Consider the following 19,952-nt stretch of genomic DNA (forward strand, 5'->3'; position numbering starts at 1 on the left):
GCCACCGTGGTTTGGGGGTGGCTGATATCCGGGCACATTGCGGCTGGGGCAGGAGATAACTGGGATCTCAAACGGCTCCGTTGGGTGTCTGAGTTGGATCAGGGCCGGAAGGAGGCTGTGCCGGGGGTTTTCCTTGTGCTGGCAGACAGTCGGGGTGCAGCGGAGGGATGGAGAGTATTCCACAGGATGGGAATGCCACAGGTCACTGCACTGGAAGACACTTTGCATCCTGCCCCGCTGCTCTGGGTCAGGAGCTGCGTGTCCCCGGCTCCAGGGCACTATCCAGGGGTTGAGGAACGGGACAGCCAGTGCTGGGATGGCCGAGGGACGGGACACCGGCTGTAAATGTTTGGGAGATAACACCAGGAAAGGGGAAGAACTGCTGAAACCGAGGAATGGCATTGGCAGAGCCTCAGGAACACCACAGTGAGGAGGAGGCTCCTCTACTAGGACACTGGGACCAGCTGATTTTGGGTCAGCTGGTGTGGGAAGGGTCAGGGGGAAGGGAGGTCTCTTCCTACTTGGATTTTCTGTGCTTTGCTGGAGGCAGGGCTTTGGAAGCAGCAGGATGAGGGGAAGGGGAACATCCCACGTGTGTGGGTGCTGTCATCCAGCAGGGATGAGGGGAAGGGGAACATCCTAGGTGTGTCAGTTCTGTCACCCAGCAGAGATGAGGGGAAGGGGGACATCCTGGGTGTGTCAGTGCTGTTCCCCAGCAGTTCGGTCCCTCTCAGCAGGAATCGGCAGAGCCCTGAGCACCGGGTACTGTCGCCTGTGCCACGGGAAGTTCTCCTCCAGGAGCCTGCGCAATGCCTTTGGGAAGGTGCCCGTGGTGGGGGAGAACTCGGAGAAGCAGCGGCGCGTGGACCAGGTGTTCTTCACCGACTTCCAGCGGCTGGTGGGGGTGGCGGTGCGGCAGGACCCGGCGCTGCCGCAGTTCGTCTGCAAGAAATGCCATGCCCAGTTCTACAAGTGCCGCAGCGTCCTCCGCACCTTCATCCAGAGGGTGAACGCTTCGCCCACAGGCCATGCCAGGTCCAAAGGAAAGTAGGTGGCCTTTCTCCCGTCCCAGGAGCAGTGTGGTGCTGCACAGTGCTGCATGGTGCCACGTGGTCCCTCCATGACCCCCCAGCCCCACTCTGCTGCTCTGGTTTTTGCAGGAGCGGCGCGGCCCTGGCACAGCCGGGCATGGAAGGAGGTGCCTCCTGCCTGGGTGAGTGTCTGCTCCTGGAGCTGCTCCCTTTTTCCTTCTGCCATGCCACCAGCTGGGGTTGATGGGTGATGGGGAATGACCATGTGCAGGGCAGGTCTGGTGTCCTTTGACACGGCTGGTTATGGTTCCCCTTCCTCCCTCTGGCCTCCTGGGAGGACCCTCACCTTCCCAAACTGAGCCAAACAGGCACAAGCTCACCTGGGTGTGCAAAGAGCAGGTGGAGCGGGTTTGGGTGGCAGTGCCAGGCCTGTTCCAGCCGCTGTTGGACACCGGGGACAATCAGAAATGTTCTTTCAGCTGTGAAGTGAAAGATGGAGGAAGGTGGTGGAATCACCGTCCCTGGAGGTCTTTAAGTAAAGACTGGACGTGGCACTCAGTGCTCTGGTCTGGTTGACAAGCTGATGATGGGTCACAGGTTGGACTCAATGATCCTAAAGGTCTTTTCCAATCTCATTGATCCTGGCAGGTGCTGGATCTGCCCCGCTCCAGCCCACCTGGGTGCAACCCCTTAGAGTGGCTCCCACGTGCCTTCTGGGGCAGCCCCGGGGGGAACAGTTCCACATCCCTGTCCCCTCTGTGTCCCCTGCTGCCAATCGCTGTCCCCAGGCCTGACTGTGCTGCCTCTGTCCTGCACAGTTGACCTGATCACGTCCAGCCCGCAGTGCCTGCACAGCCTGGTGACATGGGCGCACACCCACGCCGGGAGCTGCCCCTCGGTGCCCGGCCTGCGGAGTGTCCTGTCTTCCGAGTACTGTGGCATCATCCGCGCTGTGTGGGGCTGCGGGGACGGCCACGACTACATCATGGACACGGCCTCGGACTGCAGCACCGTGCTGGTGGACAACGCCCTGGCTGTCAAACGCGAGTGGAGCAAGGGCACGGCACAACAGCGCTTGACTGACAACGGGGCTGGAGCAGACAATGCCGAGGCTGTTCCTGCTCCCAAAGCCCAGTATGCTCCAGTAAGGACAGCTCCTTGCCAGCAGCCCGCGAACAAAGGGACCACGGCGGTGCCACTGGATGTGGAGGACGAGTCACTGCAGGACAGGGATCCATCCCGCTCGGAGCTGGACAGCGCAGCCTCTGTGCGGGAGCAGGCCCTGCCACAGCCCGTGTCCCCGCTGAGCACTGCCACAGGTAAGGGATTTGCCTCCTGATCTCCCGCCTGGCTTCTGGGGAAGGGAAGGGAGCTGGAGATGTGGCCCAGAGAGCGATGGGGGGTGGACCCCCTTCTTGGAGACTGCTGCTCCTCAGGAAGGACACAGATTCATCTGGGAAGTGCTGACTGCCCGGAGAATTGGCTCCAACTAGGGATGGGTAGGCTGAGTGTTGCAGAAGGGACAGGGTAACACAGGGTCATACTTCTCTCCCCATGTGCTGCTCCCCCTCTGATGGGGGGGCCAGACCCTGCTGCCATGCTCTTCCCAGGGACACAGCGTGGAGCAGTTGCTGGTTCTCCAGCACCACCTTTGCCAGATGTTTTTTTCTGCCAAACCCCAGGAGCCCCTTCTGTCCCCAAAGGAAAACTTCTGGGTGGGCTTGGACTGAGTGAACATGGGTTTGCTTCTGAACTGCCACAAGCACCACTTTCATAAATGAGGAATTAACACCTATTTTGAGTTCCAGAAGTGGGGCTGTGTTTAGCTCCAGTATCCACAGGAGATGTCTGCTGCTGGACACAGGAATGGCAGCTGGGACTTGCTTGGGGACAAGTCTTTCAATTATGGGTGTCACAGGGGGAACCGAAAGCTGCTCCTGGGAGCTGCAGGGCCAAGGCTGTCCTGTCCCAGAGTGCAGGGAGAGCCATCTCTGAGCATGCAGACATAGTCTGGTTTAAACAATCATTGATTTGTCATGGAGCATGTGTTTCCTTCCCATGGTGTGACCACGCCGAGCACACCCAGAGCAGTCGGTTCCTCCTCGGCAGCCGTGGCTCTGCTGCTTTTCCTTGTAACGCACCATGTTCTCCTTCATTCCCTAGGACAGTTGAGTGGGAAGCAGGTTCTGTCTGCAACGTCGGATGAGCGGGTAAAAGACGAGTTCAGTGACCTTTCTGAGGGGTGAGAGAAGAGTGGGTTTAAAATAGCCTAAATGTCTTCTTTGCCAGTGTGAACTGCCCCAACTCGCAGAGCTCTTTCTCCACCAGCGCCCCGGCCCTGGCGGCCCCTCAGAACCGGTGCCGGAGTGGCGGCTCTGCCGCAGCCGCCATGGGGCTCCTGGCACTGAGGCTTTGAGCTCCCCTCCTCTGCTGGCAGGGGTTTGCACACACGTGTGCTTCGCGTTTGGTGGCTGCTTCCAGCAGTCCTGGCCCTGTTTCATCCCCTCTCTGATCTGGAGGAGAAGCCATGCCGGGGGCTCGCTTGGTCTGGGTGGTGCTGCTCCAGCTCCTCAGCCTCGGAGCAATTCCCATTGTGGCTGGGGCTGCGGGAGAGCAGTGGGAGCTGGAATGCAGGCACGGGGTGGCACGTGGAGAAACCGCCCCGTTTGCTCCCGGGGAGAGCGATTAACTGGGAAGTGGGAGCGGGAGGGAGCTTGGCAGCTCCACAGTCCGTGTGAGCAAAGATTTGGCTCAATCCTTCCAACACAAGTATTTGGAGTGGGGCTGTAAATACACCAATCCAGGCATTCCAAAGGGCCAAGTGCAGAGTGAACTATCAGCTGAACTATCAGCTGTCACATTAAAAGTGCCACAACAATTTATTGCCTCTTTCCTGGCTTTGGGAATTAATTGTTTCTTCCATGGCTTAAAACGTAAAAGAAGGAAAAAGAAAAACCCAAACCCACGTGGCTGCTACATTTGAGGGAACACAGAATGACCTGCAGCTTCATTAACCTGTGCCAGACAATTATGTGACATTCTTGCTCCACAAAATTCCTTCTCCCAGTAGAGGAAGCGGAGCCACATCCCTCACCCATGAATAGATCCTTTCAGTAACAGCCATTTTTTTGTTCTCCTGACAGTGGTTCGATTATTCTTGCAGAGATTTAGTCCTAAAAGGACCTGATTTGGGTCTTTGCTCTCTTGGGGAGAGGCCGGGGAGGACACAGAGTGGCTGCCATGCCCCGCGGTGGGGATGGATATGCTGGGAACAGGGAACTGCTGGTGCCCAAGGGCCATCCAGGTGCTGTGTGGGTAAAGGGTTTCTTCTCTCTCTCAGGGACTTCCTGAGTGATGATGAAAGTGAGAAGAGAAACGTGCAATCCTCAGATGACTCCTTTGAGCCTTATCCCGACAAGAAGTAAGGGGCTCTTGGGGTAGGGTGGGGGGGCTGGTGCTCATCCCCGCAGGGCCAGCACATCATTTCTTATGGCTTTGTTCCCTACACATTCCTGTGGGGTCACAGGGGTGCCCCCAAGCCCCACATCAGGCTGAAGCTGGGCCACATCCCTGATCCCCAGGCCCAGCACAGCCATAGCCTGGTTCGTGTACCTGGGGCTGTGTGTGCTCCTGCTTTGCCAGGTTAAGCATCAACCCGGGGGACACTTGGGTGGGAGGACTAAAATCAAGATCAAGTCTTAAACCACTGTCCTGATTCCTTTTTGGAGGGTTTCTGGCAAGAAGAGCGACAGCAAAGAAGCAAAGAAAGTGGAAGAGCCCAAAATAAGGAAGAAGCCGGGGCCTAAGCCAGGCTGGAAAAAAAAAATCAAATGTGAACGGTAAGGAGGCTCTGGGAGGCTGGGCCCCAGCCCCATGCCTGCACTGCCTCACACAGCTCTGCTTCCAGGGAGGAGCTGCCCACCATCTACAAGTGTCCTTACCAGGGCTGCACTGCTGTCTACAGAGGGGCTGATGGCATGAAGGTGAGCTGGGGTCTGCTCCCATCCCAAACCAGTAGCTTCCAGTAATATGGAGTCACCTCCATGTGAGCAGAGGATCCCCAATGGGTTTAATTCCCTGCCTTGCTCTGTGAGAGGCAATGAGCCACTAAAAGCAAACGGCTGGGAATCCCAGCCTCTTCCAGTCTGCTCTGCCTCTCCCTGCTCCTCCTGTCTTGGTAGGCTGCCATTGGTTCACAGCAGCCCTTGGAAGAGATTCTGCTGTGTCTGGTTAAAGCCCCTGCTGCCAGGGGTAGATTGGGATGCAAATCCTGTTTTTTCACATAGCAGTCTCTGTTTCTGAGGATCCAAGCTTTTCCCTGTCAGAAGCTCTGTCCTTGCTTTGCAGAAACACATCAAGGAGCACCACGAAGAGGTGCGGGAGAGGCCCTGTCCTCACCCGGGCTGCAACAAGGTGTTCATGATCGACAGGTACCTCCAGCGGCACGTCAAGCTCATCCACACAGGTGTGTCCCAGCAGGGGACAGGGTACAAACACCCAACGCCTCGTAGCACAAGGATTGGACGTGCCATGGGAGGGCTCTGGGAGGGGGGCAGGACTGCCTGTAAACCTGGAACAACCCCTCATGTGGGGGCCGCAAGGCAGGGGAGGAATTCAGACTCCAGCAGGGAGTGTGGGCAGCTGCGTGTGTGGTGCATGTTCCAGGAATTGGCAGATTCCATGACTCTCCTGTTCCCCTTGCAGAGGTACGGAACTATATCTGTGATGAGTGTGGGCAGACCTTCAAGCAACGCAAACACCTCTCAGTCCATCAGATGCGGCACTCAGGAGCAAAGCCCCTGCAGTAAGTGATTCCAGCCCTCCCCTCACAGCAAGGGGATCAGAGGGATCAGTCACTGTCCCTCTGGCACAGGAATTCTGGGGTACAAATGCTGCCTGTAGCTGGCAGCATCCTGGCCAAATTGCTTTAAATGGAATAAATGAGGAGAGGGATGGAACACCTCTCCTATGAGGAAAGGCTGAGAGCTGGGGATATTTGGCCTGGAGAAGAGAAGGCTCCAGAGAGAACTTAAAGCCCCTTCCAGGGCCTAAAGGGGCTCCAAGAGAGCTAGAGAGGGACTTTGGACAAAGGCCTGGAGGAACAGGACAGTGGGGAATGACTTCCCACTGCCAGAGGAAAAATTCTGCCCTGGGAAGGGGGAAGGCCCTGGCACAGGTTGCCCAGAGAAGCTGTGGCTGCCCCATCCCTGGGAGTGTTCAAGGCCAGGTTGGACGGGGCTTGGAACAACCTGGTCTAGTGGAAAGTGTCCCTGGCTATGGCAGGGGGTGGGACAAGATAAGCTTTAAGGTCCCTTCCCACCCAAACCATTCCAGGATTCTGTGATTCAGCGAAATGTCCATCCCCAACACCTGCTCCAGCTCCAGAGGTCTCCCTGGCTGAGTGAGTCAGGGTCAGATGCTGAGCCCCCTTTTGCCCTGCAGGTGTGAGATCTGTGGGTTCCAGTGCCGCCAGCGCGCGTCCCTCAAATACCACATGACCAAACACAAGGCCGAGGCGGAGCTGGAGTTCGCCTGTGACCAGTGCGGGAAGCGCTTCGAGAAGGCCCACAACCTTAACGTCCACATGTCCATGGTGCACCCTCTGACCCAGACTCAGGACAAAGCCAAGCCACTGGAGCCAGAGCCCATCCTCCTCCTCACTACTTCAGGGACTCCGGAGAACCAGGTGGTGAAGCCAGAAGTGACTGTGCAGCAGGAACCCACCTGAGAGGGATGGGGCTCCATTCCCAGCCTAGCCCCGTAGAAACCGTACGGCAGAGTGGAGATTTAAATCTACGTTTTAGTCTCCCAGAGAACTCCATGGAATTAGCTTCAGCTTGCTCAGAAAAGGCTTGTTCTCATGCTGTGATTTCCATGCTCACGTCTGATTCAGCAGTGTTGTACTAAGAGTGTCTAATCCCAGGGGAAGGGACGTTGGCAGCACCCCCTTTGTGTCCCCATCCCCACGCACACATAGAAACCAAGTTGGCCACAACTGTTCCCTGCCTGCACAGAGGTGCCCTTGGGGCCTCAAGGGGGACAGAGGACAGTGGGACAACTTTAAGCAGACATTTTGTTTTGGAAAAAAAAAAAAAAAACAAACCATAATTATGATTCCCAAAGCAAGTCTAAACTGAAATTTGTAACCTACTTTTTATTGTAACAAGAGCTTCATGGTTACGCTTGTAATAAATTATTTACAAATTAATTTGAAAAAAAAAAGGCCCAGGTGAGAAAGGTGGCAACTTGTGTGCCCTGGCAGGTGTGGTTGGAGTGTTGTGCTGTGCCAGTGTCTGCCCCTTGCTCAGAACAGTTCCAGCTCTTCCTCCAGCTCCATAGCCACAGCAGGCCTGGAGAAGTGCAGGAGAGTGGCTCCCAGCTCTGGGTCAAGTTCCTCACAGGTGGCCAGGAGCTGGGGAGAGGGCAAAGAGCCAGTTTAGACGTCATGCTTCCTCACAGCCAGTTCCAGTAACACCTCACCATTTTGCTGCCTCTTGGCCAAGCACAAGCAGAGGAGGGGGAAACTTCAGCACCTGCCCTTGGCTGTATTTGATGTTTCCCTCAGAGACCTAATGGGAATGGCCACGTGAGGGCAGGATTTGTGGGAATGGTGGAGGACATGGCCATGGCACTGGCTGAGCAGCAGGTGTCCTCCTGCACCCAAGCAAGTTAGGGAAGCACGGAGCACTCCCAGGCATGTTAGGAAAGCAGAAAACACTCCCAGGCACGTTAGGGAAGCACAGAGTACTTAGGGGCATGTTAGGGAAGCATGGAGCTTGGCACAGTCAAATCCGCAGCACCAGTGCAGGATCAGTGCCCCAGGAAGGCTGCACAGGCAGCAGCAGCAGCACTCCCAGCTCCCACACACTGGGAGAAAAGGGAAAACATCTGAATGTACCGGCTGGATGTTCCCAAAGCTCTGGGCGAGGCACTGTGGGATGGCTCCCATCAGGAACTGCCGGGCCACGGAGATCACCTCCAAGGGATCCTGCACAACACAAGAGGACTAAAGAATAGAATCAGTTACAGGAGGTTTTAAGCTGAAAAAGGGTAGATTTAGATTGGGTATTAAGAAGAAACTCTTCCCTGTGAGGGTGGTGAGGCCCTGGCACAGGTTGCCCAGAGAAGCTGTGGCTGCTCCATCCCTGGAAGTGTTCAAGGCCAGGTTGGACAGGGCTTGGAGCAACCTGGGATAGTGGTAGGTGTCTCTGGCACAGGTTGCCCAGAGAAGCTGTGGCTGCCCCATCCCTGGAAGTGTTCAAGGCCAGGTTGGACAGGGCTTGGAGCAACCTGGGACAGTGGTAGGTGTCTCTGCCCCTGGAAGGGGGTGCAACAAGATGGGCTTTGAGGTCCCTTCCCACCCAAACCATTCCAGGATTCTGTATTAAAAGAAAAAAAAGAGAGTCCAAGCTTCACTCACGTGCTCTGTGGGGTCTTGCTCAGACTGTGGCAGGACCTCTCCTTCCACAAAGAGCCGTAGCAGCTGGATGTACAAGTCGAGTGCCACGAGGAGGAAGGTCGGCTCTCGCCGGAGGAGCTCCCGGGGGAAGCGAGGGGTGAGGCTGGAGGAGTCACACACAGGCTCTGTTAGCTCTGCTTCCATAGGAGACACACACAGGCACAAGGCAAACACAGCTGCTGCCCTGCCTGTGTCTGGTTTACAAGTCCCATTGTGTGTAGGGCTACCCCAGGAAGAGAAGGCAAACCCCTGTTTGGAGCACAAGGCTGAAGGGAAACTTCTGGAAAAGTTCTTTAGCAAAAGATATGGGGCTCATTAAACACCAATCCTGCCCTGATCGGGTGTTCTCTCCTGCACAGCTCAGGTAAGAGGTAAATATGTGCTCACGGCCAGGCCAGTAGTGCTATCACCTGCACACCAGCTACTGTAGGTGCAAACCATCCCCTACATCCCCCCTCAGACCTCCTGCCCAGCCCAGCAGGACTTTACCTGTAGAATGCCACAGGCAGGAGGCGGATGTGACGGTCTGAGGCCGCGTTGCGCAGGACACAGTATTTCCCAGAGCCTGGAAGGACAGAGAGAGGCACTGAGCACCTTCTGTGGCCTCACCTTCCATACTTCTAGAGCAGCACAGGGGCTGCACCATTTCCTTTCAGCCCACAATAAATACTGGTGCTTGGGAGTGGTGACCAGCAAGAGAAGCAAGTTGTCCCCTCAGGTTTTCTCTACCAGGAGGAACAAAACCAAGTTCAGTCATTCCTGATCATCAGCTGCATTTCCATATGCTGCAGTAGAAACAGGATTCTTTTTTTAGCTTTTACTCAAGTATTTTTTGTGCTGCTTCCTCTCACAGCTACACTCTAACCCAAGCAATGGGCTCACCCGGCCAGCACCAAACCTCACCCTTCCACCCCCTGAGGGACAGGACTCACCTTGCTCTGCTGAATGGAAGAGAAGTGGCCAGGATGTGCCTCTCTCTTCTAGGCACTGCAAGATCTCCAGGGACCATTCCAGAGATGTCTGAAAATCCACTCCTTCCTGGGTGTCAGAAAGGAGAAGTCATTTGTCTTGGGCTTTAGTTGCATCAAAGCAGAGGAACCTTCACAAGACTGTACATGAAGTGCTCTGCTAAAGGACATTAAATATTTAGCCCAAGTCATTCTCCTTACTTGGCAGCCTGGATTCCCCCAGGGAATTGGGCAGTGGAGCAAGGCAGTGCCTCTATCACTAAACCAGGCTACCACAGGGCTCAGCTAAGAAGCATTTGTGAGAGAGGGGGAAGCAGCATCACGGAATGGTTTAGGTTGGAAAGGACCTTAAATATCATCCAGTTCCAGGCCCCTGCCATGGGCAGGGACACCTTCCACTAGACCAGGTTGCTCCAAGTCCCATCCAACCTGGATCAATCAACAATCCACTTCACATCCTGCTCCCACCCCACCACACTCCCCGGAGCAGGTTTTGTCCCTTCTAACCTTTCTAGTGACAACATGTTTTGGGATTTTTGTGGGGTTTTTTTTCATTACTCATTTTACTTGGATTAACCTCCCAGCTCTGTCTGCTCAAGATGTTTCTCTCCTCCCTGGCTCTTCCTCCAGACTCTCCCACAGGCAGACTGAGACCAAATGGTTATTTTTGCCTTGAATCTGCTCCCTGATCCAATCTGTGAGGTGACTCCACAAATGGTTGCACTTCAAAGCTGAGGTGACAGCAAAGGGACAGAAACAAGCCTTCACAGGCAGGAGGATGCTCAGGGCAGACAGCAGCTGGAAGTAGCCTGTCATCTTTGCTCCTCCACTTAATAGCATTAAATCATTTGGAAAGTAATGTTCCTCCTTCCTGGGGACCCCTTCTCCCATGAAGTACCACATTCCAGCCTGAGGAAAAACATCATCTGACAGATATGAAATGCTGCATAAAAGCTTAGAGAGATATGAGGTTCCTGCGCTACCTGGGAGGTGTAAGGTCTGAACAGGAAACTGCAAATAGTAAATCATTCAGGAAGAGAAATAAAATTAGTGAAAGGGGAGATAGTGTCAGCGAGAGGAAAACACAGGTTTAATCTGATGGGCACAGAAGAGCTTTCAGCAGGCTCGTCTGGGGTGTTGCTGATCCCTTCCTCCTGGCAGAACAAGCTCCCAGCCTTCCCAGTGCTGGTACAAAGCAGTTTTGGGCAGCAAACCAAACTGATCAGACACATGTCATGGGAATTTCCTCGGGGCTGAACTTACCTTTGGTGCTATTTTGGCTGAGATGAGATCCAGGAGTGAGAAGAACAGCAGGGAAACAAGGAGCTGCAAGGAAAGGAGGTGCCTGTTAGTTGTACCTGCAGTGGTGACCCGGAACTTGGCCTTTCCAATAACATTTCACCAGGTACATTCCCAGGCTGGACCTTGATGGACTACAAGCACAGTGTGTTTGACCTGCTGGGACCCCAATTACCCTCAGCCATTCCACAGTTCTTGCTCGCCCTGGCACTCTCCAGGATTTTGGGGGTGAAAGCTGCTGTTACTTCCTGTGTATTAAATGCTGATATCACCTCAATGACAACAGTTTCTGGCTCCAGACCAGTACAAACAGTGGAGGAGTCAATCCCACAGGAAGAGGAGCTACTGTTGTAACCGCTGCCAGGAGCAATAAACCGCCAGAGTAAACACAAGGCCCAGGTTCTGCTTCAGCACTGTTACCTGTGAACCTCTTGACACAGGGACTGTGCCCTAACCCCGACTTTTTCCTGGAAAATCAACAGACAGGACTGCTTGGCAGCAGCCTGGCTTCCTTCTCAGCAGAGCCCTTCAGAGAATTCCCCTCCACTGAGGGTACTGAGCATGGTGAAAGGCAGAGGCATTTCCTGGACCCTCAAGAAATCTGTCCCTGGGATTCTCAGCACAATTTCTCAGAGCCCTTAAAATGCCTGCACTGCTGTCTCACAAACTTCCTGCATCTCCTTAACCTTCCAGCCAAGTTGCCTGAGCTAAAATCCACAGGGACTGCTCTGTTGCTGGAGGGAGAGGGATCCTGGCACAGCATGGATCAAGCTCTCAGTCTCTGCAGGGCCCTCTCCAGCTTCAGTTTTTAATGCCACTGTTGAATAGCCCTCCCTGACTTCAGAGGAGCCAGAGTCTGAGTTAAAAGTTTAAGCTTTGCACAACTTTGCCTTTAGGATAAGAATTTACCAACTGGTAATTTCAGTCACCTTTCATCAATTAACCACCACAAGATTTCCCAACAGGGATTACCAGGGATACAGCACTATCTCAGGACAACTTTTCTCAGTTAAAGACCACCTATTTCTAGTTTTTGGGTGTTGGGAAGAGCAGACACATAAAATGCAGCCAGCCTTGCCTGCTCTGCATCAGTCCCCAGCCTCTCCAATGCCTCTCTCCCTCGTCCACGTGGTGACTGCTGTAGGATGGCACTGTGGAGGAAGGCAGCCAAGAGCCAGGGAGGGTCAGAGAGAGAGAAAACAGCTCCTGAAGAGAGGAATCTGGAAAACAAAACAAGCATGATATGGGTTTGGAGGGGAAAAAAGGGGAAAAAATACAGCTGTGAATGAGGAGGAAATCGGGGACTTGGGCAAAGATGCAAGTTTGTGACTGAGACCAAAAAAATAAATTATTCTTTGCATTTTTTTCCCTGCAGCTGGATGTTACATGGAGATAGTGTAAAAAAAAAAAAAAACCAAGTCTAGTATCAGGCAGAAGAATTCCCAAATCTCTTTTATCAGCAGTTGGACAGGTAGTTAACTCTACACTACAGAAGCATGTGATTATCACCTGCCATAACCTGCAAGGAGATTCTTACATCAATTCCCAGCTTTTGGAGAAAAGCTGCAGGGCACTGACATACAACATAAGGACAGGTAAAGAGGGAAGTGAACAGCCAGTCAGCAGCTTCAGGAGCCCAGATTCCCCAAATCCAGGGAGCAAAGGGTGTGGCAGCTCCAGGGAATAACTCAACACTGTGCTAAGGCTTTGTCTAACCAGGACTCTGCCTTCCAGCCTCTTCTACAGAGATTCCCTTTTCCTTATGGGGAAGCACTCTGACCCAAATTACACACAGGGCCAGACTAAATAATTATAATTACCCATTTTGAGTTTAAACCCTACAAAAGAGTCTGTGTAGAGCTGTCCTGCAAGGCTCAGCCCACATGAGCATTCCAGGGCTCCAGGGGCTGGTCCTTCCAGGACAGCAGCTCCACACTCCATCCCTCACACACACCTGGTACCTGAGGACTGCCAGCCCCTCAGTCTGTCCAGCTCTTCTGCAAGTGGAGCCCCAAAGAGTCTCTTCCACTGAGAGCAAAGTACTGGCTCCAGCCTTGGCCACCACAGCTGGGGACAAAGATGGAAACCAGCAGCATTAGTGGTGGTGTGCTCAGTGGTTGGTTGCAGTCAGGTACAGCCAGGTACTCAAAGAAAGGGGGTTTTTCCCCTCTCCTTAATGAAAAAGTCCAAGTTGTGCATAAACACATCAGAAATTTCACATCCTGGAAATGCAGCAGGCCATTTGTGACCATGCTCATACCACGGTGCCCTGGAACTCCTTTAGCAGGACCAGTCAGAATGAAAGAACAGTTCCACAGGGGTGATGCCCACACTCACCACATGCAACAAAATGTGTATCCCCATGTGAAATAGCACACGAGGAGTTACACACAGGACAGAGGAAAAAAACCTGGGCATTTTGGTTGCTTGGGATGTAACAACCAGCCCCCCACAGTGCATCAGAGACCAAGACAAGCCTCCCAGCTGCCCAGTCTGAAACAGCCCCTGTGGTAACACACAGGGAGCCCAGAGCTGGGTTCAGCGATACCAAGGGCTCAAAAACAACCTGGAATTTTCCAAAGGCATTAAGAGTTTCTGTTAAATGTTGCATGCTTAAATAACACTTAAAACAAGTGCTCTGAACTGGTGCTGAATTTCTCCCAGCACTCTTCAGCCAAAGTGAGAAGTTACCGCTGCAGAGAGGAGCACCAGGGGACATTTGGTTTGACAGGCTGTTAGAGCATCGTTGACCCCCTCTGCTGCCTCCTCACAGTCCAAGCTGGCATTGAGCAGGCCCTGGAAGAGGATAAATGACAGGATGACTCCACACATATGTCTCTGCTGCTTGAAGTCCCTTACTGAGCCATGTGAAGTAATCAGAGATAACTGTAGGGGTCAGCATGGCTCAGCAAAAGAAACACGTGCTCAACAGCTCCTTCCCCCACCAGCTTTACTGCATTGTATTAAAATTCACCTATATCACTACTTCCTCCTGCCACCTCTCCTCATTTTCCTGGATTACTGCTCTTCTTGGAATTACACTAGGAGTTCTCAAAACAAGGGTACAAAGGGCACACCTCATGTATCAGGTGTCCTGGGAAGGGAAGCTCTGAGCAGGGACAGTGAGGCAGTGACAAAAGCAGCAGTTACCCTGAAGAAGTGAGATGTGATGTCGTAGGAGAGCGCGTACCCTCTGGAACAGACATTTTTCTGCAGGAAGACAAGGAAAGGGAAACAAAAAAAAAAATAATTCCTTCCCTTTGGAATATGATTTTCTTAGAGCATTTTGAGTGTCTGGCAGAACAGGGCTCAGAAAGCACAGATCACCCTGTGAATCCTGATGGCAGAAACGTGGTTTCTATATAAAGCAACCCCACGACTTGTGCTGCACAGTCCCTGCATCCCCGATCACCACGTGCCTGGGGTGGCAGCAGCAGATGGATTAACAGCCTTGGGATGAACAGACATTTCTGGCTGTGCCTAATGTGACAGTGCTGGAGAGCCTGGAAAGGCCAGTTGGGATGAATAAATAGAAGTCAGCTCTCTTCAGAGCACAAAGCAGTGTCCTGAGGGACCTGCAAGTCAAGTGACCTTCCCCCAGGAAGCTGCAGGGATGTTTCTGGATGTTTCCTAGAGTATTTTCACAGGAGGATGAGGAGGATCCCACTCTACAGCAAATCAGTTAAAGGCCCTGGCATGACAGAGGGATTGCAGAGGGGCTCATGCTCAGCCCCTTCCAGGCCTTCATGGGAACACTGGGCAGTTCAGCTGCACTCGACCTCCTGACCCTTATCTAGAGCATTTACCAACAAAGAATTACTGTTTGGCTCACAATACATACCAGCTCTGAGTTCACAAAATGAAAAAAGTCTTCACAGTCTAACACTCTTTTCCTTCCTTTCCAACACGTGGTGATCAGAACAGATGCAGGGAGCCCGACCAGAATCCTTAGGCAGGGAAAAATGAAAAATTGAGGTTACTGTCAAGAAGAGAATCAGCCTCCCCATGAAGATGTGTGGCCTTTGAAATCCAGTCTACTAATAGGGCAACAGATAGCCAAAGACAACACATGCAAATGAAGTTAAACAGGTGAGTACCAGGGAATAAGTGTCCCTTGCACAATTGTCACCATGACATACAGTGTCAGTCACTTGCTGTGGAATCAGAGGGGAGGACACATCACACACACTGTCCTGCTTGGAGCAGCAGTGTTGGTGGAGTTATTCCCAGCTGCTCAGACCTACACTTGCCTTCTGTGCAGCAGCAGCTCCTGCTGCCTCCACAGCTGCTCTTCCAAAGCAGATCCGTGCTTTCTGTCTCTCAGTCTTCCCTGGAGAATCTCGAACAGGAAGTGTCTCTGGGCAGCCGAGCAGCTGAGATGCTTTTGCCTACAGTTCAGCTCCAGCACCAGCTCCTGAACAGAGTGTGGGGGGAAACAGTCAGGGCTACACATCAGCCTGCACTCAAACCCTCTTTGTTTCTCTGAAGAAACACGGAGATCGATAAGAAAAACCTGTCTCAATCCCCATCCCACTGCTCACACATGAGAACCAAATGGAGACTCACAAACACCAGGGTGTAAGGGAATACTTTGGTCAAGTTCTAGGATTGAACATCCAGGTAACACATCACAGTCTAAAATCACCTGCAGCCTGCAGAGAATCTCAGGGCTAAGTGACATCTTTGACTGGCCACAGCCACCCAGGTCCAGCCTGAAAAGAAGAGACACATGAGGTCACCAACCCTGTTAGCCTGGGGCACAGCACAGTTCAAATACAGTCAGATGCTTCAGATGAACACAGAGTTCAAACATTAATGTGCCTTAAATAAGCTGTAGCTGAGACAGCAGCTCTCCCCTAACTTCCCTCCTCATTTTCCAGCTCCAGCCACTCCCCCAGGGAATTTGTGCTTGTCTGGTCGAACAAATCTGAGTACAAAGTCAACTTAAAAAAAGACAGCCAGACTAGGGCTTCTCTATGGCTGCAGCCCCAGACCTCTGTCACCTAAAGCAAGATGCTTATGCAAAGATAGTTGAGTCACTCAGGGTCACCTCCCAACTCCCACTTCCAGCCAGACCAGAAGGGAACGGCTTCCATAGCCCCATGGAAGGGACAAGCTCCCATTCACAGCTTCAAGGTTACTAGCAATGGAAGTCACGATACAGAATACCTCTGTGAGAAATCCAGGAGGGCATTGATAATAACTCCACATGCCTTCTCCAGGTCTCCATCACAGCCACCAGCAGCGGAAGGTGCAGGAAGATACCGTTGATAGATGGCCCAGTAATGGAAATCCTGCCTGAAATGTAAAAAAAGGAGGAGATGGGAAATCTATTTGAATGGTGCCCTTTCCTTGATGTAAAAGGAAGCTCACACATCAAGTGTGATGAATGATGTGTGATCAGACAACAGCAGCACATAAGCACAGACATGAAGAGTCCTCCAGCAGATCCCACCCATCCCGATGCCAGTCAGCTCTTGGATTCGGAAGTGGGGAGGTTTTGTGCCAAGTTATTTGGAAGGGCTATATTGGTGAGCTTCATAGAATCCCAGAATGGTTTGGGTGGGAAGGGACCTTAGAGTTTATCTTGTTCTAGCCCCTGCCATGGGCAGGGACCCTTCCACAGGTTGCTCCAAGCCCTGTCCAACCTGGCCTTCTGTAGGTTAACACACACACCCCTCATTCCAGCAGTGCTTAGCTCAGGACAAACCACAGCAGGCAACAGGCATTTGTGTCCTCCAGTAGCTGTTTATTTACTTCCTGGTTTTCAGTGCTTTGCCCTAATTTGGGTGGGAGACTCTTGGACTGCTCCCTTTCCAAGAGCCCCTCTGCACTTACCTTTCTGAAGCAGAGAGAATATCCTTTTCAGGGCACACCTCAAGCTCCATCAGCAGCCACTCTCTGAAAGACAGCTGGGAAAAGCAAGAATTTATTAATGGGGGAGAACAGCAAGGCAAGTCACTTGTGCAGAACAGCCACCTGCTTTCCAACATAAAATGCACCTTCACCCCCAGACACAATCCCATGTGGATTGAAAGACATGAAACAGGGGACAACCCAAGGAAGTTTTTGTCCTGTTTCTCTTGTAGGAAATCCAAGCTAAAACCCCACTGGCCTTCAAAAATTCACGGAGAACCTGTAAGGCCTGTCTTACACATACCCACCCCTTTGACATTTCCAACCACACTCATCACCTGCAAGCCCAAATACCAGAACAAACGTGTGTTATTAGAAATAAAGGCTAAAAGGAGCAAAGCACCTCAGTCAGACAGGGTGGTGTAAGCATCAAAGGGAGGTTGTAACACAGAGGTATTTCAGCCCTGCACTTTGAGCAAGCACAAGGAGTCATTCTAGGAACACCACAAACTTCTCTGCACAAAGACAAACTGGTTTTAGAGGAAGTAGGTTAAAAAAGGAAAGTCTGTCAAATCAGACACACCACAAGGGTGGTACAAAGAGAAGAGCTGAGATGGTGACCTGCATCCAGCAAGGCAGAGCTAAGCAATCCAAGGTGCACAGGGGGCTCATGGGAACATTGATATTTAGGCAAAGCACCAAAAAAGCAAAGATTTTCAGTTATTTGTCTCACCATCACTTTACAGAGAGCACAGCAGGAAGCCAAGGTGATGGACAAGCCTTTGTTCTACAGTTCTGCAGTTTCCTACTGATATGGTATAGTTTGCCAAGCTTCTTGCTTTTCCAAGAAGTAGGACACAAGGTTTTACCTCTGGTTTTCTCTTTCTACCATATCATTACCATCACAATCCACAAATAACACTGAATACACATCCCAGCCCACATGACTCAGCTGTCAGGCCAACTTTTCAGGCATTTAGCTCTTACAAGAAGCTTTTGATCACCAATAAGGAAATTGCAGAGGGCAGATCTAAAAAATGAGAATTACAGGGTGAATTTAAGGCATGGAAAAGATTTGTACCTGGAATGCTTTTTCCTTTAAGAGCTCTTGGAAGAGTGCTTGCTTCCACAAACACAGGCTGGCTCTTCTGTAGTTCAGAGAGGGGCAGGACAGGGAGCTCCAGGTTAGGGCAGTTTTGTCCTCCTCACACAGGACCCCTCGAGCCTCCAAGCTCAGCCGAGGCACAAGGTGCTGCAGCTGGAACAAAGACACAATACCCTGCACGTGGTTGTCAATGAAACAGCCACCTCTGTTTGTGTGGAACTGCCAAACCAGCTGATACACCAAGGGGTAAGAGGGGAGGGTACAAAGATGTACTTTTATGCTGTTTTCTTGGTGTAAGTTATAATTGCACAGGGCCCTGCAGCAGGAAATTGGGCTGAGACTGAACTTTCTCATAGAAAATAGCAGAACTTTCACCCTTTTACCTTTTTAATCAGGCCAGGAGGAATCAAGGCACAAAAATCTTCATGAGAACATGATGAGAACTTGCACATCGCATAAGTTGCTGCTGCAGTGCAAAACCTGAGAGAGAAAAAGAAGGAATTCCATTATCTGGTTAGTTCAATCCCCTCCATGTGCTCTGCAAATCCTCCATGGGAGCTTTCCCAGCATCCCAAAAACCCTTCAGCTGGAGAAACAAGGAGGTGGTGGATGCACCATCTCACCTCATGCAGAAGGCAAATGACTCTTCTGTCCTGCACATGAGCAAGCAGGTCCAATACTCAGAGATGGAAAAGGCCTTTCCAGGAACAGGCTGGGAGATCCCAAAACTGGCTTCTACTCCAGGAATTAAAGCTCTTGATTCACTCAAGTGGATCACAAAAGCTGCTAGTCCTAAAATATGAGCATCAGTCAGGGAAGGACCCTGAAAGGCAAAATAAATAAAGAACTAAAGAAATTTTGCTTGTGACTTTGTAACACTTCCTTTATAATATTGTAGCATTTTGTCTCATTGTGACATTTCCATTGTAACACTTTAACATTTCATTTCTAACATTGTAATACTTCATCTATATCATTGTAACATTCCTTTTGCACCAAAAGGACCTTTCTCATGGAAAAAGCTCTGAATTAATGAAGCAGCAGAATGTTGCTTCTGCCCACTGACCAATTAGTTGAGCAATATCAATCAAGCTGATGAGACATAACCTGCAGCAGAAGTGGAGGTTTCTGTAACACAGCAACTTAAAGCAACTCACTGTAAATTCAGAATCTGGGTTCCTCAAGGCTTTTTATCTTCTCTGACAGCTAGTTTGGTCTATCAGCCTTTTACTTCCACCCTTGCAATATCACAGGGTAGAGAAAATAAACCACACAATTCTTTAATAAGGAAATCATGCACTGCTGAGGCCCAGATTTGGGGGGGTTTATTTTATTTTTAAATTTTTACAAGTGAATTATTTGATGTTGAAGTTTAGGAACGAAGCATTTCACTATTTTTCTTTTGCCTCCTTCCTCAACTTGCCTATTTTAGCTTCTGTTAAAATGTATCTAGAATGCATTTACCTTCCGCAGCAGTGTTTCTGTAGGAAAACATTCACCTCACATTCCTGAGGGCAGCTCCATACTATTTGACCAAAATGGGATTATTTTGGGAAGCCTGGAGGCCAGTGAAGTCCCTTCACAGTGCAGCCTAGACAGGTCCATGCCCCCCAGCCCAGGAAATGGATTAGGATAGTCCTCAGCACACTATAACCATAGGATTCCTGGTTGGAAAACTGACCTGATGATAAATGAGCTGACAGAGCCTGGCCAGAAGTGCAGGTAAGAGATTCCTGTGTCCACACATCATCTTCACCAACAAGGAGAGGCATGGGCCCTGCCTGCAGAAGGAGAAACCACAGACTTATTTCATTTATCCCCGACGCAGGAAGAGGTGATTAAAAATGCTTAAACACCGTGGAGCTGAGCCATCCTTGTCTGTAAATACACCACAATTATCATTCCCTTTACAGGCTCGAAGGAAGGGGCACTTTTGTGGTACCTAAGCAGAGAACCCCTACAGACATGACCCTCACCAGTGTCCTGCCTCACATACTTGATGATACCCCACATACTTGTTGTCATCTCTGAGGTGACAACAAGGGGAGGAGGAGCTGCCTGGGGCACAGCCCCAGCACAAGGTAAACAGAGGCAGAGCAATAAATGGGATCAAAAACAAAGCAAAAAGAAGTTGGTATCACAAGGTCCTGTTACATAGCAGAGGAAGGGAGGGAGGGACTTTTCCACCCAGCTCACAGAAAAACCCACCCTCGAGGAGATCAGGTGGGAGTTGG

The 19,952-nt window shown here is 51.5% G+C and overlaps 3 protein-coding genes across 3 annotated transcripts in view; 1 reads left to right on the forward strand and 2 right to left on the reverse strand.

Annotated features, from left to right (window-relative positions):
• Window positions 1-38, reverse strand: part of VPS9D1 (VPS9 domain containing 1) — a 5,476-nt gene extending 5,438 nt beyond the window's left edge. The window contains 1 exon segment of the mRNA XM_029965537.1: window positions 6-38. Coding sequence (XP_029821397.1) covers window positions 6-38 — 33 coding nt within the window.
• Window positions 39-608: 570 nt separating this feature from the next.
• Window positions 609-7,253, forward strand: ZNF276 (zinc finger protein 276). The gene is made up of 10 exons (XM_029964619.1): window positions 609-1,047; window positions 1,161-1,213; window positions 1,850-2,350; window positions 3,195-3,273; window positions 4,372-4,452; window positions 4,760-4,870; window positions 4,939-5,014; window positions 5,379-5,496; window positions 5,736-5,835; window positions 6,474-7,253. The coding sequence occupies exons 1-10, from the start codon at window positions 671-673 to the stop codon at window positions 6,757-6,759; spliced, it is 1,782 nt and encodes a 593-aa protein (XP_029820479.1). The 5' UTR covers window positions 609-670; the 3' UTR covers window positions 6,760-7,253.
• FANCA (FA complementation group A) overlaps window positions 7,189-19,952 on the reverse strand; it is a 37,279-nt gene continuing 24,515 nt past the window's right edge. Inside the window, exons 25-43 of the mRNA XM_029965538.1 lie at window positions 19,400-19,499; window positions 18,342-18,541; window positions 18,102-18,198; window positions 17,695-17,871; window positions 16,596-16,669; window positions 15,927-16,055; window positions 15,403-15,469; window positions 15,008-15,171; window positions 14,599-14,704; window positions 13,908-13,967; window positions 13,449-13,553; window positions 12,712-12,824; window positions 11,836-11,977; window positions 10,722-10,784; window positions 9,423-9,528; window positions 8,980-9,055; window positions 8,452-8,593; window positions 7,930-8,037; window positions 7,189-7,443 (exon numbers count right to left, since the gene is read on the reverse strand). Of these exons, the coding sequence (XP_029821398.1) occupies window positions 7,336-7,443; window positions 7,930-8,037; window positions 8,452-8,593; window positions 8,980-9,055; window positions 9,423-9,528; window positions 10,722-10,784; window positions 11,836-11,977; window positions 12,712-12,824; window positions 13,449-13,553; window positions 13,908-13,967; window positions 14,599-14,704; window positions 15,008-15,171; window positions 15,403-15,469; window positions 15,927-16,055; window positions 16,596-16,669; window positions 17,695-17,871; window positions 18,102-18,198; window positions 18,342-18,541; window positions 19,400-19,499 (2,137 nt within the window). The 3' untranslated portion in view covers window positions 7,189-7,335. The remainder of the gene's footprint in view (window positions 7,444-7,929; window positions 8,038-8,451; window positions 8,594-8,979; window positions 9,056-9,422; window positions 9,529-10,721; window positions 10,785-11,835; window positions 11,978-12,711; window positions 12,825-13,448; window positions 13,554-13,907; window positions 13,968-14,598; window positions 14,705-15,007; window positions 15,172-15,402; window positions 15,470-15,926; window positions 16,056-16,595; window positions 16,670-17,694; window positions 17,872-18,101; window positions 18,199-18,341; window positions 18,542-19,399; window positions 19,500-19,952) is intronic.

This window comes from Manacus vitellinus, unplaced genomic scaffold, assembly GCF_001715985.3.
Source record: "Manacus vitellinus isolate BGI_N305 unplaced genomic scaffold, ASM171598v3 scaffold_10_pilon, whole genome shotgun sequence".
Classification (NCBI taxonomy): domain Eukaryota; kingdom Metazoa; phylum Chordata; class Aves; order Passeriformes; family Pipridae; genus Manacus; species Manacus vitellinus.

Bases quoted from the DNA above. Each gene is read 5' to 3' on its own strand.
- ZNF276 (XM_029964619.1), top strand. From the start codon at position 671: ATGAGGGGAAGGGGGACATCCTGGGTGTGTCAGTGCTGTTCCCCAGCA. The intron at 2,351-3,194 runs GTAAGGGATTTG...TTCATTCCCTAG, and splicing joins CCCGCTGAGCACTGCCACAG to GACAGTTGAGTGGGAAGCAG. The intron at 5,015-5,378 runs GTGAGCTGGGGT...CTTGCTTTGCAG, and splicing joins GAGGGGCTGATGGCATGAAG to AAACACATCAAGGAGCACCA.